Below are 18,762 nucleotides of genomic sequence, written 5' to 3'. Positions count from 1 at the left end.
GAAAAGATGCTCAACATCACTAATTATTAGAGAAATGCAAATCAAAACCATCATGAGGTATCACCTCACACTCGTAAGAATGGCCATCATCAGAAAATCTACAAACAATAAATGCTGGAGAGGATGTGGAGAAAAGGTAACCCTCTTGCACTGTTGGTGGGAATGTAAATTGATACAGCCACTATGGAGAACAGTATGAAGGTTCCTTAAAAAACTAAAAATAGAACTACCACATGACCCAGCAATCCCACTACTGGGCATATACCCTGAGAAAACCATAATTCAAAAAGATACATGTACCACAGTGTTCATTTCAGCACTATTTACAATAGCCAGGACATGGAAGCAACCAAGATGTCCATCGACAGATGAATGGATAAAGAAGACATGGCACATATATATACAATAGAATATTACTCAGCCATAAAAAGGAACAAAACTGAGTTATTTGTAGTGAGGTGGATGGACTTAGAGTCTATCATACAGAGTGAAGTCACAAAAGAGAAAAATACCGTATGCTAACACATATATATGGAATCTAAAAAAACAGCACTGATAAACCTAGTGGCAGGGTAAGAATAAAAATGCAGATGGAGAGAATGGATGTGAGGACACATGGTAGGAGGGAGAAGCTGGGACGAAGTGAGAGAGTAGCAATGACATATACACACTACCAAATGTAAAATGGATGGCTAGTGGGAAGCTGCTACATAGCACGGGGAGATCAATTCGATGCTTGGTGATGACCTTGCGGGGTGGGATAGGGAGGGTGGGAGAGAGTCTCAAGAGGGAGGTGATATGGGGATATATGTATACATATAGCTGATTCACTTTCTTGTACAGCAGAAACTAACACAACATTGTAAAGCAATTATACTCTAATAAAGATCTGGAAAAAAAATGATATCTGGCTGAACACAAAGGAATAGGCAGTTCTAGAAATGGTAAACATAAAGGACATTTCTCCCTTATTTTAAAAACCTCTTTAAATGATAACTGACTAGGGACTTCCTAGGTTGCACAGTGGTTAAGAATCTGCCTGCCAATGCAGGCGACATGGATTTGATCCCTGCCCCAGGAAGATATCACACGCTGCAAAGCAACTAAGCCCATGTGCCACAACTATTGAGCCTGTGCTCTAGAGCCTGTGAGCCACAACTATTGAGCCCATGTGCTGCAACAAGAGAAGCCACTGCAATAAGGAGCCCACGCACCACAATGAAGAGTCGCCACAAGTAGAGAAAGCCTGTGTGCAGCAATGAAGAGCCAACGTAGCCGATTAAAAAAAAAAGATAACTGAGTAATTAAAACCAAAATACTTACAATGTACTATGAAGTTAATAACATGTAGAAAAAAATTGGCAACAGTAACACAAAGGATGAGAGAGGGGAAATGGAAATATTCAGTTTTAAGGTTCTTACAACTATATATGAAGGCATATAATATTTTTGAAGGCAGAATGTGATACGTTAAAGACATACTATAAACCCTGGAGAAGTCTCTAAAAAAAAATCCCACCAAAAATAAGTTATAATTAGTAAACCAAAAGTAGAGATAAAATGGAAAAAAAACTATTCAATCTAAAAAGAAGGCATGAAAAGAGAAAAAAACGGAAAAAAAGGAACAGTTGGAACAAACAGAAAACAAATAGTGAAATGGCAGATTTAAACCCAATTGTTTCAATAATTGCACAACATATTAATGGTCTAACCATTTCAATAAAAAGGCAGGGATGGTCAGAGTGGCTACAAAGCAAACCTCAATTAGTGACCGTCTCTAAATCCAAATTTAGCAGAATGAAGAAAAAAAAAGAATGGAAATTAATAAAATACAAAACGAATGAACAAAAAATAGAGAAAAATCAATGACATCAAAAGCTAGTTTTCTGAAAAGACAAAACTGATAAACCTCTAACCAGGGTGATGAGGGGAGAAAAAGGGAAGACATAAATTACCAGTATTAGGAATGAAATAGGGGCTATCGCTATAGGTCCTACAGATAGTGGAAGGGAATATTTGAAAACTTGGGTAAAATGGAAACATTCTGAGAAAGATACAAACTACCAAAACTCATTTAAGGAGAAAGAGGCAACCTGATAGCTCTTTATCTAGGTCCCCATGGTTTTACCAAATAATTGAGGAATTCTACCAAATATTTGAGGATGAAATAATACCAGTTCTACACACATAAAGTTATCCAGAGAACAGAAGATTCTACTAATTTATGAAGCCAACATCCCTCTGCTCTTAAAACCAGACAAAGACATTACAAGAGAAAAGCAAGAGGAAAATATGTTGATTTTTTTCCCTTTAAAAATAGAAATAAAGGTTATGAGGTGATATATTTATGAGCATTTTAGTTAAATGCAACGTAGTAGAATCGGTTAGGAAGTAGCCAGAGGATATGCCAACCAGCAGGTATCAGCTATAGTTAATATTATTATTTTCTTAGATGGACAAAGAGAACAAGGGGAAAAAAGTAGGGAAAAAACTTAGCTATAGTTTTTTAAGTTTTACTTTTTTTAACCTCAAAGAAAAGTGTTTAAATTCAGATTCTCTCTTCCTTATTTTACACACTTTCTCCAAAAACAGGCCTAGCAATTCAAAAGGAGAATGAAATAATGGCTTTCCACCCACACCCAAGGCCAGGACCTCAGTGGGAAGGTTGGGTGCTCCATGGTTAACACAGTTTGGGAAATCTGACTGTAGAATTGTGAAAGATTTCCTCTGGTCTTTACCTTGACGTGGCTTCCTTCTTTATCTGAGACAAGGGCCACATAGGTGATTTCATGATGTCTGCAATACTCCTGTAATTCCTCTTGGGACTGAAACAAATAAACACAGAGCAGCTAGAACAGCTTCAAGTAATTAAGGAGAATGAAAACACTGTGTTCAGTGGATTCTCAAAGTGAGTAACTAAACATGCTGATTTCAGGGTTTATAAAAATATTAAATATATAAATATTAAGCAAGGAGAGTACAGAATTCAAAGGAGGAACGAGACTTCTTTTGCTTTCTTTGCTTTCACTGTTGGTCTAAGAGGCCAGGTCATTCAAAGTGGTCAGGACATAGTAACAGGTTTTCAAAAGCTTCACATCTTGATAGAAGGTGCCAAGAATACACATCATACACACACAGAGGGTTAAAAGGCCTTTGGGGAAAGCAAAGGCAACAAAAGAAATAGTAGAAGGTGAAAAGCAGAACTGAAGCATAAAGCGAAAGAGCATCAGAGCAGAGAAGTCTGCAGGAGATGCCCCGGGGCAGGGCTGAAGTCACTGTTACTGAGCTTATAATTTTACTTTAGGACAGAACACTTCTCTAACAATTTATGAAACAAGTAAACAAATGGCATAGGATACTGCTCTGTCAAATGATGATAATTTATTGCTCAGCATACTTCTGACATGAATTTTTACATAACACACACAAAAACGGACAGCAGCGGCTCTTGGCAGGTAATGTGGAAGAAGCAGGTGGGAGGGTAGGGTTCTGTTTCCCTGGGCATCTCTTCACTCTTTGGGGCACCACGAGTGTGAGTGAACATGTGTACAACTTGGAGGACCACCTGGGAGTGCAGCCCCTTCTGCGATCTGCTTGTACAGAGGTTAGTTATCTAAAGGCGCCCCTTTCTACAGGGTAGGCAGGTGCTCAGTGGTGCCATCTTCCTCACCTCCACACTCAGAGCAAGTGTTAGGCCTGCTGTGGGAAGTCTGAGGATATAAAGCTACAAACACACTAAACACAGGATGCCTTTGACAAGTGTGCTGGGCTGGATAATGGCCCCACAAAGATGTCCACATCCTAATCCCTGGGAGCCTGTGACTATGTTGCCTTATATGGTAAAAGGGACTTTGCAGATTGATTAAGTTAAAGATCTTGAGATGAGATTATCCTGGGTTATTTGGATAGGCCCAGTATAATCACAGGGGTCCTGAAAAAAGGGAGACGGGATGGTCAGTTAGAGATGGAAGCACAGAAGCAAACGGCAGAGAGGAAAGAAGATGCTACCCTGCTGAGTTGGAAGATGGAGGAAGGGGCCATAAGCAGGAATGGAGGAGGTTTCTAGGAGCTGGAAAAGGCAAGGAAGTGGATTCTCCTCCACTTCAGCATTCAGAAGGAATCACCCTTATCAGACACCTTGATTTTAGCACAGTGAAACTGATTTCAGGCTTCTGAATTCCAGAAATGTAAGACAACAAATAAGTGTTATTTTAGACCACTAAGTTTATGGTAATTTGTTACTGCAACAATTAGAAACCCATACAGGAAGCAACTGAAACCACAGAGATAAAGAGTTTGGCAAAAACTAAAGCCATAGAGGATGATTTCCTATTGAAGCCATGACTATGTGCATTCTACTCACAGGCGCTTTTTGTCTCATTACCTGTGACCAGTCATACATGATTTCTGCTGTGATTCCCGCTGACCAGAGTTTCTGGGTTATGTTGATGGCCCTGGACATGGACATCTGGCCAACACTTACAACCAGGAGGTCACAAGAGCTTACTGTAACCTGGATCAGAAACAGAGTGATGACATTTAGAGGGAGATTGTGGGCATATATGTGAGACCAAGGAGGCAGCGCAAATGTGAAAATAGGCATCTTAAAATCGTGTACAGCAACATAAATGCAGAAGTCTTTGCCTCAAGACAACATGGTAAAAAAAAAAAAAAAATGACACAGTCAAAAAACTTTTATATTAGTCTTTTAAGATAGGGTAGTTGCAATTATTTTTAAGTCATCAGGAAGATATTCTTTTTCTCTGGGAAAACTAATCTTGCCTGAAACATAGGGAAAAAATCATTTCCAGCTTTGTAAAATACAGCAGTATTTATGAACAAAGGGCTTTGTATGAGTCTGCTAACAAGTGTAATATCTCACATTTACATCCCGTATTGCAGACGAGGAGAGTAACGCTAGTGGACTAAGATCGCCCAGCTAGAAAGCAGAGACTAAGTACTGACACCAAGATTTAGGCTTGTCTCTCACGGCAAAGGTAATCTCCCAAAACCTCTGTCTATAGCTACCACGTCTGGGGCTCCTTGTGAATGACTATAAAATGAAAGACATCTCAAAGCATGCTGGAAAGAAAAGCTGGAACTTACGGGTTCTTCCACGTTGAGGACAGCAGCAGTTATCTTGTCTATGGCTATGCTGACCCCAATGGCAGTAGGAACTGGCCCCAAAGCCTGTGGTCCTCTAAACTGGGGAATCTGTGGAGAGAGACATATAGCTCTGCTTATGAAATGGAGAAGAAAGTGTGATTATAGGAAAAGAAATGATTTGGGGGCATGTACTGTAACTTATCAAAGGGTTCAACAAATTCAAGTGTGTGGGGTGTGTATGTGGAGGTGTGTGTGTAGCAAGAGAGAGAAGCAAGCACATATGCAAATTCAGGGAATGTTAACGAATGTTGCATCTAGCTTTGCGCTGCTCAGCTTGGCAGCCACCAGCCGCATGGGGCTTGAGCATTTGAAATGTCTAATCCGAATTGACGTGCTGTAAATGTAAAACACACTGGTTGCAAAGACTCAGATGGAAAAGAATGTAAAATAGCTCCTTAATAATTTTTAGATGTTTGATCACATGTTGAAATATAATAGTATTTTGGGTATATCAGGTTAAAGAGATGCTAACTGTAAAGAGTTAGAAGAAAGTATAAAATAGCTCCTTAATAATTTAAAACATTTGATTACAGGCTTACATACTATTTTGGATAGACTGGGTTAAATAAAATATACTAAAATTAATTCCACCTGTTTCTTTTTACTTACTTTATGTTACTACACAATTTAAAGTTGCACACATAGGTTCTGGACCAAGATGGGTAGGTACGTCTCTCCCTATTCCTCCTGATAAGTACAGCTAAAAGCCCTGGATGTTACATGAAAAACACACAAAAGACGACTCTCAAAGTGGAGAGAAGATGGCGGGCTGACCAGGGGCCATGGGATCTGAGGAACAACATGTGGTGAGTTCCCTGGGTTTGGTTTTTGACCCATATACCCTGGATTGGGTGCTGGAGAAACCGTCAACCCAGAAATGCCAAGGAGAACAAACAAAAAAGCCCCAAGGAAAGTCTGCCCTCTCTGGCTAAAAAACCAAGAAAGGGGCAACCCAGCAAGACAGAAAGCTTTTAGACAATACCTGCCCTGCTCCAGCCAAACATCAGTGGGGGCTAACACATTCACCCTTACCCAGATGGAAGGAGGCCCCTCAAGTCCCAGCAGCGTGGCGTCTGAGAAAACTGAATTGGGAGCCAGGACTTTCGTATCTGTCTGGGAGTGATGCTTCCCCCAGCAGTGTCCGTGGAGACCAGGATCCCCAGGATCCCAGACTTGCACCTCCACCCAAGCAGTGACAAGGGCTCCTGCCCCGCTGCGGTGGTGCCGCAGGAGGCTGAGTGGGAAGCTGGATCTTCACCCCCAACCGACAGCAGCAAGGTGGCACCCCCACGCCCACCCCCCGCCCTCCCTCCAGCAGTGCAGTATCAGAGGAGGCCTCCTAAAGCAGAAGATCTAAGTTCCAGAGTCTCATAATGTAAGACTCAAAATGTCCAGGATACAACTGAAAACCGCATACCATAACAAGAACCAGGATCACAAAGTGAATGAGAAAAGGCAAATCAACAGACACCAGTGAGATGACATAGATGTTGGAATTATCTGGCAAAGATTTTAAGGCAACCAGCATAAAAATGCTACAAGCATTATAAACAGGCTTGAAACAATTTTTAAAAAGGCAAGTCTAAGCAAAGAAGTAGAAGACAAAAAACTCACTGGATGGGTCCAACAGCATAAATGAAGATAACAGTGGAAATAGAGAAATCGAAGATAAAAATCAATCTCAACAACAGAGAAACTGAACTGTAAAGCAGAATGTCCCAGAACCACAGGAGCCTAACAAAAGGTCTAACATTTGTGTCATGAGAGTCCTAGATGGAGAGAAAAAAGAAGGTAAAGCCGAAAAAACTGTAGAAGAAATAACGCCTGAAACATTCCTCCACTGATACTATGCTGGATAGCAGTGGAAGTTCCAGCTTCCCACGCAGCCTCCTCCAGCACCACCCCAGAGGGGAGGGGGCCCTTGCTACTGCTTGGGTGGCGGTGGAAGTCAGGGATCCTGGCCTCCACTGACTCTGCTGGTGGGGGCGGGGAGCGGCACTACCCCCCAGGCAGGCATGGAAGTCCTGGCTCCCCATTTAGCCTTCTCTGATGCCTGCTGGGGCTTGGTGGGGGACCCACATCAGCAAAAGACAAACCTATAGATTCAAGGAGCTGAGAAAATCCAAAACAAGACGAATCCAAAAAAAGTCATGCCAAGATACATCATAACTAAATGTCAAACTAAAGAAAAAAAAAAAATCTTAAAAGCACTGAGTGAGAATCACCTTTCCTATGGGGAAAAATAACTGAAATAACAGCAAGTTTTTCATCAGAACCCAGAAATTTTGGGTACATACTGTCTTTTTTCTTGAGCTTCTCATTGGAAGCAAAAAGCACAATACTGTCTTATGCGGACCTCAATATATGTTGAAGAAATATTTAATACAATTATAAATGGGGGATGGGGTAGGGGACATAAAGGGGATTAAGGTTCTGTATTCCATCTGCAGTGTATCTCAAGTGTGGTTGTGGTTATGGGAATCTACAAGTGTGAAAAAATGGCACAGAATAAGACACATACAGTGTATGGATTCCACTTTCTGGGTCTGATATTTTATTATAGTTATGCCAGCTTTAACCATTGGAAGAAACTGGGTAAAAAGTACGCAAGACCTCTCTGTACTATCTTTGCAACATCCTGTAAACCTACAGTTACTTAAACAGAAGTTAAAAACATCACAAATGTAATGCACAAGACATTTCTAGTCCCAGATGAAATACATACAGGTGTTCAATTATACCAGTGGTTCAATTTCTTTGTAGTTTTGAAAAATTTCAAAATGACAAGTTGAGGAAGAAATAAAATTAAATCTGAACAAGTCAACAAATACAGGGTAAGCCCTCACCAGCAGGTCATATCTGCCACCAGCTGCAAGGATTTCAGATAGAGCCCTTTGCCTCCGTCTGATGAATGCCACAAACTGGAAGATGATTCCGCTGTGCTGCTGCACCTTGTAAACCAAGCCCAAATTGATCAAGACCTGTCAAGGGAAATGCCGCACAAATTGTCAAGGGCTCGAGATTTAGAATGTGCAATGCTGAAGACACCATTTTCCATCATTAGTATCAGAACACTCTATTTAGTATAAACAAAACATTCAGTAAGATCTGGCACATGGTCTGTTTAACTATAGCCTGCCAAGTAAGAGAAGCTCTGTTCTCTTCAAGAATAACCACTTCTCTGAGGCTGACGTAATAAAAATTGCTGCACAATAGGAATTGTGATGCTTGCAAAGAAATTCTGATTTAAACCAAAATTATTGCTAGATATTAAATGTTCCAAAATGTAGAAAGCAGTGTTCTTGTGGAAAAATAAAACACTTACTAGCAATTATAAAATAAAACCCATTTCCTCCTTGTGCTATTATAAGTGCTACAAATCTGCACTGCCAGGATCAAACAGTTGCCAAACCTGTAACTTTATGCCAAGTTTCTTCAACAGTCCAACAACCTCCTCTAGATCTTTTAAGCCATACTTCACCAACTGGGCAACACCTGTTTTCTGTTTTATTAATGAATTTATTGTTGGTGTTAGATCTTGCAGCTCTCCCTTCTGCTCAATAAATTTGTAGAGTCGACACAGCTGGAAAGCAGAGAGGCACAGTTAGCTTCCAAAATCCATGACAAGAAAGACTCACTTTGCAGTGTGTTTCTTACACACAGGGGGTGGAGGGGGTGGGTGGGTGGGGAAGGTGGGGTGGGGGTGGGGGGCGTGGCAGAGCTTTTGCACCCCCGAAAGGGTGGATTTTGTGGTCATGGGTAATTTTAGTCTTTCCCACAATCCCAAGGATTATCCTTTTCCAACAACTCTAAAGCACCTCAAGTGCTTTAGGTACCTACTCACAGTTAATTTTTAGTTGCACACACTTACAGCAAATGCTGACCCCAGCAGAGCAGACCCTGGTACTAGCAAAGCCTCCATCATATACATTCAGGCCAGTATTGTTCCTCTTTGACTTCCTCATACTCATGAATTCCCATTACCACAGGCACATCAGTGGGCGACAGGAAGGCAAAGTCTGACTCGTTCTAATACTACACTGAATTAGTAAGGAATTCCCTGTCTTCCCTTTGAATAATTCCTATTTGTAGCCTTGAGATGCAGTTTGGATACCATCTCCTACAGGCAGCCCCCTGATCCTTCCTTCATCTGGCTCAGACCTCATCTCAGATCCTAGCTCTCACCAGCTTGTACTCATCACCTTCCCCAGGACGGGGCAGTGGCTAACAGTGACCTATCTGTGGGCCAGGCACAGTCCCTGGCACACAGCAGGTGGAAGAGGAAATAACTATGATCATAAAACCAGAAAAAAAGATTCCCAGGAGCTAAGGTGAAAACTAAGAAACAAAATTGTGGCTACTCTGAGACTACAGGCAGGCAAAACCTGGTACATGGAAACTAAGAGCTGAATGAACATTTAGCTTAATATAGTTTAATAATCATAAATCACTTATATTTTTTAAAAAATCCAGTTGTTAAAATCTATAATTTCTTTACTATATTAAAGATAAATTTCTTAAATTTTAAAATTGTCTTTCATTAAAAAAATTTTTTTCTTCTTAATAAAAATTTTTTCTCCTCAATAAATTTTAACATTATATCACCCCATTAATAAACCACCAGAAGCTCTAGAATTAACACCCTCAGATTCTGGTCCTCACCCTATCTTCAACTAAACTCCATGAGACTTGGGATAACTCACACATCTCTTTGAACCTTAGGTACCTCATCTGTAAAATACAAAGACTGGACCAGATATTTGAAACTCTCCTGCAATATTTCCACTCTCTTTACTCGTATTCTTAGAGTTCCCTTTTAAGATAATGAGAGTACCATATGCCTATATTAGATATTAATTTTTCATTTTGAACTAATCAAACACACAACTTCGAATTAATGCTTAATATCAAATGACTTGTGGGTAGAGATTTAGCAAAAAGCAAAGCAGCTGACATTTTAGCAACCAATGCAGCTATCATGTGCAAGTGTGAAATATTTTGAAATGCGACATTAGTTTAAAGAACCTCTTGGGTAGGGAGTCACTGAACTGGGCAGCTTCTTGGGCAGATCCTTCGTGTCATTTATACACAGGACTTCTGCACATGGGTGTGTGCTGTGTACACATGTAGGGTATTATGTACATACTGTTCTCCATATTACAACATTATGCCATTGGGGTCACTTTGTAATTATTAACGTCTCCTCTAATATTTAACATTTAAGAGGTAATCTGGTTTAATTTCTAGAGTTCCTAGTGTTATGTATCTGGTTTACTTTCCCAACCTGCAAACTATCTGAGTGATTTCTTTAAACCATGGTGCCCTGTGAAAGTTGTTTTAAAGAGTTGAGGGTTGGGGCTTCCTAGGTGGCGCAGTGGTTGAGTATCCGCCTGCCAATGCAGGGGACACGGGTTCGATCCCTGCTCCAGGAAGATCCCACATGCTGTGGAGCAACTAAGCCCGTGCACCACAATTATTGAGCCTGCACTTTAGAGCCCGTGAGCCACAACTACTGAGCCCATGTACTGCGACTACTGAAGCCCACATGCCTAGGGCCCGTGCTCTGCAACAAGAGAAGCCATAGCAATGAGGAGCCCGCACACCACAACGAAGAGTAGCCCCCACTCACCGCAACTAAAAAGAAAGCCCGCACACAGCAAAAGAGATCCAACGCAGCCAACAAAATAAATAAATAAATTTATAAAAAAAAAAAAGAGTTGAGGGTTGATACATGCTGTACGGGGCCCTCATGGTTTTTAAAGGCCAATATGAATGAAGAAGTTGAAAGCAGTCTGTGGACTCTTCAACCAACTCCTCTTTATATACGTAGCACTGTGCCTGACACACTGTAGGTGTCCAAACATCTGAATGACTCTGCCTGGCCTGCGGAAAATCATATTCTAATCTACCCCATGAGTGAATTTTGCTCACCACCACAGGATTATGTAATTGAGTGTCAGACCAAGGTCTAGAAGGGTTCTGGCAAAGTTAAAAAAAAAAATCTTCTCTTATATAAATATTCAGGAAAATGTAAGAAATCCCTGTTGTCTTCTGCTTTTCAGGGACTCAAGCGTGGGTGACTGTGCCAAAGATCTGGGCCCAATCTACCTACAGAAAGAACTGACAAACCTATTTACCCCATGAGATTTTTCTCACTGCCAATGCGAGCAAATGTAAGATTTTAGGAGCAGGAAATGCCCCCAGAAAAGCAAGAGCTCTAATGCAGCTCTGGGGTGTTAGAAGACCAGGGGGCAGGGGGAAGCATGGGAGGCGGACACCCAAATGAGTTTGCAGAGCTCTTTGCCTCAAACTAGTCCTGAAGAATCTATTTCCAAAGAGGCCAAGCAGTGTGAGGTCTGCTTAGCAGGCCGCTCCACAAGCACAGACAGCCTTTATGAGGGGTGTGAAAGAGAAGGATCTGGCGGTCAGGGAGGAACAGGGTTATTACAGCACATAAAGCGGCAGCATTCTTTGATCACGGCACTGGTTCCTCTTCCCCTAATCCCAGAGGTTGCCATGGCACCTACCAACACTCAAGGGGAAAATTGTCTGAGGCGGCAGGAAGCGCTGCTGCCTTACTGCAGCAAGAATTTGGTGGCATTTTCTGGTACCACAAAATTACAGAGAGAGCTGTGATCACATCGTTAGAAGGTACTTACACTATTCGATGACAAAGACAGATTACAAAATTTAGCTTCCACTTCTCTCCTTGTCAGCTTTTCAGTCTAATGAAGAAGAAAAAGGTAACAACGAGAGTTACCAAATTTGGCTATGAACAAGATGCAACTTCCAGGCTAGTTCTGACAGGTATATCCTTCATTTTGGACAAACTGCTCCTCATCATGAAGGATGGATTAACCCTGATTAAAAAACTTTTTTCCCTCCACAGTTCACACAAAACTGTAACTAACATGTTTTTAAAATGTGAATATCCCTGCCCATCAACAAATGAATGGATAAAGAAGATGTGGCATATATATACAATGGAATATTACTCAGCTATAAAAAGGGATGAGATGGAGCTATATGTAATGAGGTGGATAGACCCAGAGTCTGTCATACAGAGTGAAGTAAGTCAGAAAGAGAAAGACAAATATTGTATGCTAACTCATATATACGGAATCTAAGAAAAAAAAATTGGTACTGATGAACCCAGTGACAAGACAAAAATAAGGATGCAGATGCAGAGAATGGACTGTAGGACACGAGGTGGGGGGGGGGGGCGGGGGGTGAAGGGGAAGCTGGGACGAAGTGAGAGAGTAGCATAGACACATATATACTACCAACCGTAAAATAGATAGCCAGTGGGAAGTTGCTGTATAACAAAGGGAGATCAACTCGATGATGGATGATGCCTTAGAGGGCCAGGACGGGGTGGGGGGAGGTGGGAGTCGAGGGAGGGAGGGAATATGGGGATATGTGTATAAATATTTGGTGTACCTCAAAAACTGGTACAAGTGTGTAAAGCAATTATATTCCAATAAAAAAAAGTGTGAATATCCCTGACATAAAAGAATTAATAAGGGGAGAGCTGCACTTGATGAATGGTGAGGTGACCCAGAGGTGGAAAGGCTTAACCAGGATGCTTATGTTGGGCTGGGAGGGAGTCAACTGATCCACGTCCCCTAATAAAAGCCATGTGCAGACAGGCTTTGAGCACCACCCCATGCTCAGGATATGAACAAGAGAGATGGGAAGCCCTCTGTACCATCCCCGGGGTTTCTGCCAGTATCCCACTGACACTACATTGTATCTGTCCCTGACAAACAGCAGTAGCACTTTGGGAGGAGGAAAGAACCACGAAGAAGCAAACAGTAAAGTTAGGGCCCTTGATCTGTCCTTGGCAGACACAAGAAAAAGCTAGTGGAGCTTTATAGTGTGCAAAAAACAGTAAGCTGTTATGGACTTCCCTTGTTTGTCCTGCCTTAAGCATAGGCTGTCTGGCACTGTTAGTTACTGAATCTCCTTATTTATTATAAAAATAATATTTAACATGAAAAGAAAATAGACAAGGTAAGGAAGGATTCAATTCCATCCCAGCACAGTTATATATGATACTATTTAAGATGCTCACTGTTTCCTCTCCAGGCTTTGCACACATAGTAGAGGATAATGAAGCCTGGGATGTAGCTAAATTAGGAAGAGTAACGGGAGGTGCCCCTGCCCTAGTCCTATAGGAAGGAGGTGATAAATGAGGCCCCAAGAGAGGTCTGGACCAGTCTCCCCCAGTTCAACCAATCCAAGCCTATAAATGACTTTACTGATAAGCTCAGACAGGTTGGAAGAATTAAGGGCAGGGCATGAGTCTTTTACTTTCAAAACTAACACTTCCCTTTCTTGGCCTCTCTAAAGGACAACAGTGCTCGTGAGATTAGAGTGAGTGAATCCATGTAAAGAGCTTAGAACAACGCTTGGCATGTACATACTGTGCACGGTACATGCTCAGTAAAGGTTAACTATTTTTTAAATTATTCCTGACAAGTGTCAGGACCAATTACTTAGTGACTTTTTTGCTTCAAGAAGTAGGTTAGTGAAGAACTTTATTATATTATAAATTAAATAAGATAATCCAATCTTCAGAAGTTACCCTGAAAAAAACACCCTAGAGGTCCCTAAGTAGCACAAGGCTTAGTACAGAATAAAAGCTCAACCAACACTTGTTAGCTGCTGATAGAATCAAAGCCAATTGGTCCTTTTACCTGAGAGCGATGAGGGAAGGAGATAAAATTCCCAATTCAGTTTTATGGTTACATCACTAAGAAAATACTCATGAACTATTATTATTATCTTTTGATATTAACTCAAAGTAATTAAATGCTCACCACGGCATCATACAGAATAACATAGACTTGACTGAGTTTATCTTCTGGGATCCCACAGTGTAAGAGTATTGCTTTCAGTAACATGGTATGGTTCAAGTAAATACTGTAGTTTCTTTCCTAGGATAGAGAAGTTATTATTATTTTCATTATAAAAGCAATACAGGCACGTGACCAAATCCACAATCTTATCACCAATCTACCAACCTGACCCAATGGAAGGACTGAATTTTAGCATACTGCCTTCAGGTTTACTTTTTCGTATACATTCTTCTTACACTGTTGTAGTCAGAGTATAATATAATTTAATACTTTATTATACACATCAGAAATACTTTGGTCTCCAGATACGTTCGAAAGGCTGAGCGAGCTGACACAGATTTCAGAGAGGGAGAGGACCTGATTCAGTAGTGACTGACCTATAAGCAGGGCTGGTGGAATATAATACACAAGTCAGCCAATGAGTAGTCGCAGGGCGGTGAGCCGTGTGCTGACCCAGGTGCAGGGGGGTGTACAGAAAGTGTGCCCTGAAAGAGCACACTACTTGCAGGAAACAACTGACAACTCAAGGTGGCACAGGGCTCTCATCTCACGTGCTGTGAGAGCTGAGAAGAAAAGGCGGCTGGCCAACGAGCGAGGGTGCAGGCAAGCTTCCTGGCAGGAAGGGCCCCAACTGCAGAGGGGAGAGAGGTCCATCTGGACAGGGGCACACGGTGACTGACAGGTTTTCGCCGTGGTGGGCGTGAACGGGCGCGTGTGCGTGGGGGGCGGGGGTGGGGATGGAAGGCTGAGGCGAGCAACCACTGCGCTCACTGCAGCGTCCACGGGCTGGGGAGTCCGCAGAGATGAGGCAAAGGGAAGCTGGCTGTTAACAGCCTGGGTGTAGGAGGGAGCTGACGGTTCTCAACATGCTGAAAGCACCCTGCGAATCGTAGCCTGATGCCTCGAATTTTGGAAAAATGGATAGAGAAACAACACCTACCCTACAACCAAAGGGACAAAACCAAAACCCGTTCCTGTGAAGGCAGAGGTAAGAGCCTGAGACGAGTCTCGAAAGCCACATCAGACCCTCCCAGGGACCTGAGTAACAACGTGATTCACCGCCAGCGCCACCTGAGGAGCAGCCCTGCGGTCGTGCCTTTCCCGAGGCGCTCACTAACGGACTCTATCTAGTGGGATAACCGTGGGACGTTAGGAGAGGGAAGGAACCTGAAGTGCTGGAAACTCCTGGATGATTTCATAGATGGTGTAGATGATTTCAGCAGTGGGCAGAGAGCTGTTGGTGGTAGAGGTGATGATATCAAACGCACATTCCAGAAGTTCCTTGGGATGAAATCGGTCTAATTTGCGAGGTCTGAACACGCGTTCTATGCAGTATCTGAGGAGAGAAACCCGCATTTCTAAGGTCATTGCTTGCTGGAATGAAATATGTATAAGAGATTGTTGAAAAAGATAAAATAAATAAATATGAAAAAAACGAAACAGTAGTATGATTAAGAGAACGTAAAGACAGATTTGCCCAGAATAGTCTTTCCTTGCGATCTAGGTTCCAATTCCCAGTGTTGCCACTAATAAACTACAGGGATTAATTTTTTTTTAATGTCTGAAATAGAGATGAAATTACAAACAAAAGTAATTTTATCTTAAGTGCTTGCTTTCTACACAGTGATACCCACACCTTACGACTATGATTACTAATTGTTCACATGGAACTGAGAATAAAAGCATGTAAAGAGCTTTGACTTTGTTTAGGAAAGGAACTGCAAAGTCGGGGGTCTTGTTGACAACAATATTGCTTCGATTTATGAAGCTCTCAGTGTTTGACTCCTGTGGTATTTGAATGTACACAAAACCTTTCCCCAGTGGTAAGTGCCTGGCGGTCCTTGGTGTTCAGCATTCCTGCTGGGTTTACTCCATTTCTCCACAAGCAGCTTTTATTCAGTTACCTGTGTTGACAGTTTTCACACAGAGACCATTGGCCACTAGTCCCTTCAATTAAATTTTAAAAGGGGCCATCTGTGATCAAGAACAGCCAGTCCAAGCAACCATTTGTGAAAATAATTAGTCATGTGGCTTGGGGGCATTTAGAAGGCACAGAATAGACCGGGAGCTTCAGGTACCTACCCAAATGCTACATTCCTTCAAAGGGGAGGCTGCCAGTCCTGACCACAGAAAGGGGTACTGGGCTTTTTAACCATTTTCCAAGCTCAGTACTTTAAAGTCCAAATTCTTTACTGTGTAAGGATCACAGAAGATGAAACATTCTTCCTTGGTTTCTTTCCCACATCCACCAAATGAACCCCTATTGTTTCTTACCGTTTTAAATTCAATATATTATTTCTGGCCACGTATCTTGCAAAAGGAACCTGAAAGATAAAGTTTCAAAGGTCAGCGTCAAGATGTGCCAAGCACCACTCCTTTCGCTTCTTTAATGACAGCTTTGAGTTGTAACTCACATAGCATAGAGCTCTCCCTTTTAAAGTTTACAATTCAGTTGTTGGTGGAATATTCACAAAGTTGTGCACCACTCACCACTCACACCCCTTGCAATGTTCCTGAGTTGGTCAGTCAGCAGCCGACCCCACTGCTGGATGTAACCACCAGCCTTATTCACTGTGGCATTTCCTAGGTTTTTAAGTTGGAGAAAAATTCACTTTTAGTTAAACATACTCTGCTAAAAAAATAAAAAGATTTGTGCAGTGTATGGAGAAGGTGCTGTGACTGATCAAACGTATAAAAAGAGGTTTGAGAAGTTTTGTGCTGGCGATTTCTCGCTGGAGGATGCTCCATGGACGGGTAGACCAGTTGAAGCTGATAGTGATCACATCGAGACATTAACTGAGAACAACTGACGTTATACCATGCAGGAGATAGTCAACATACTCAAAATATCCAGATCAAGCGTGGAAAATCATTTGCACCAGCCTGGTTAGGTGAATCGCTTTGGGTTCCACCTAAGTTAAGTGAAAAGAACCTTCTTGACCATATTGCCACATGCAATTCTCTACTGAAATGTAATGAAAATGTTCCGTTTTAAAAACACATTGTAAAGGGCGGTGAAAACTGGATTCTGTACAACAAAGTGGAGCAGAAGCGATCGTGTGGCAAGCGAAATGAACCACCACCAAACCACATCAAAGGCCGGTCTTCATCCAAAGAAGGTGATGTTGTGTATGTGGTGAGATTGGAAGGGAGTCCTCTATTATGAGCTTCTTCCAGAAAACCAAACGATTAATTCCAACAAGTACTGCTCCCAATTAGACCAACTGAAGGCAGCACTTGACGAAAAGTGTCCAGAATTAGTCAACAGAGAACGCATAATCTTCCATCAGGATAACGCAAGACCGCATGTTTCTTTCATGACCGGGCAAAAACTGCTACAGCTTGGCTGGGAAGTCCTGATTCATCCACCCTATTCACCAGACATTGCACCTTTGGATTTCCATTTATTTTGGTCTTTACAAAATTCTCTTAATGGAAAAAATTTCAATTCCCTGGAAGACTCTAAAAGGCACCTGGAACAATTCTTTGCTCAAAAAGATAAAAAGTTTTTGGAAAGATGGAATTATGAAGTTGCCTGAAAAATGGCAGAAGGTAGTGGAACAAAAGGGTGAATAAAGTTCTTGGTGAAAATGAAAAATGTGTCTTTTATTTTTACTTAAAAAAACCAAAGGCATTTTTTGGCCAACCCAATAAATGTTCACCCCGCTATCCTTTCTTCAACAGAGCCCAAGTATCTGATATGCTACCTACTCACCTCTCACTCAAAATAATCTCAAACCATTTGACTTACTGTAAAAGAAAAACTAAATTTGAGGGTATGGAAGAATTTCTTCTTAAACCATAAAAGCAAAACACAGATATGAAAAAAAGACAATGAATGCCCTGATTCCATATCTCCCTCCAGAAAAATACAGTCAAAAGTTCGAGTCTATGACACTTCCCTCTGGTGACACAAACAAGCTGGTATGTGTCATTATTCACACACGTGTGGAAGCATGTATTTCCCTCACACGTACTGGGTACATGCAAACACACAGTGCACCTTATGCACACACTCAGTTGTGTTTTTTTAAACTTTTTCTTTCTCTATATAATAAAAATGGTATCATGTTAGAGTTCCTTTGAAACATACTTCTTTTCATCTAACAATATACCACGGACATTTCTACAGATCACATATAGATCTGGATCTATCTAAATATATAGGGCTTCCTAGGTGGTGCAGTGGTTAAGAATCCACCTGCCAATGCAGGGGACACAGGTTCGATCCCTGCTCCAGGAAGATCCCACATGCCACGGAGCAACTAAGCCCGTGTGCCCAAAAAAAAAAAAAAAAAAAAAAAAAAAATATATATATATATATATATGTATTTTGATCTTTTACCTCCTTAGTATTTCATAATAAATTATTCAACCGTCTTCCTATTGATGAACATGCAGTTTTCAGTTTTTGACCACCATGATAAATTGGCAATGGACGTCCTTTTAATATTTGTATACCAATGTGTTATTTCTTTAAATAAGTCCCTCAAAATGGGATTGCTAGCTCAAAGGGTGTAGTATGCGCATTTATGTTATTAAATACTTTCAGATTACTTTTCTAAAAGTTTAGCAACTTACATTCCCATCAGCAACATATTACAGTACCTATTTTACTAAACCGTTGTCATCTGTGGATATTAAATACTTTGGTCAGTCTGATGGGTGAAGTTAAGATACCTTTGCTTTGCATTTCCTTACTAGGGAGGCAGAACATCTTTCAGAAGTTTATCAG

At 41.4% G+C, this 18,762-nt stretch overlaps 1 protein-coding gene across 3 annotated transcripts in view; it reads right to left on the bottom strand.

The window, feature by feature from the left end:
• Positions 1-18,762, bottom strand: part of EIF2AK4 (eukaryotic translation initiation factor 2 alpha kinase 4) — a 96,780-nt gene that overhangs the window by 12,175 nt on the left and 65,843 nt on the right. For 2 of the 3 annotated variants that reach the window (XM_057721640.1, XM_057721642.1), the window contains 9 exons: positions 16,302-16,351; positions 15,195-15,363; positions 13,989-14,105; positions 11,826-11,891; positions 8,579-8,749; positions 8,013-8,147; positions 5,107-5,214; positions 4,385-4,513; positions 2,739-2,825 (listed from right to left, as the gene is read on the bottom strand). In XM_057721640.1, coding sequence (XP_057577623.1) covers positions 2,739-2,825; positions 4,385-4,513; positions 5,107-5,214; positions 8,013-8,147; positions 8,579-8,749; positions 11,826-11,891; positions 13,989-14,105; positions 15,195-15,363; positions 16,302-16,351 — 1,032 coding nt within the window. The remainder of the gene's footprint in view (positions 1-2,738; positions 2,826-4,384; positions 4,514-5,106; positions 5,215-8,012; positions 8,148-8,578; positions 8,750-11,825; positions 11,892-13,988; positions 14,106-15,194; positions 15,364-16,301; positions 16,352-18,762) is intronic. The other variant, XM_057721641.1, reaches the window with a different exon arrangement.

This window comes from Hippopotamus amphibius, chromosome 2 (genome assembly GCF_030028045.1).
Source record: "Hippopotamus amphibius kiboko isolate mHipAmp2 chromosome 2, mHipAmp2.hap2, whole genome shotgun sequence".
NCBI classification, from domain to species: domain Eukaryota; kingdom Metazoa; phylum Chordata; class Mammalia; order Artiodactyla; family Hippopotamidae; genus Hippopotamus; species Hippopotamus amphibius.
The sequence above is the reverse complement of the archived record's forward strand: the minus strand, read 5'-3'. Positions and strand labels throughout refer to the sequence as shown.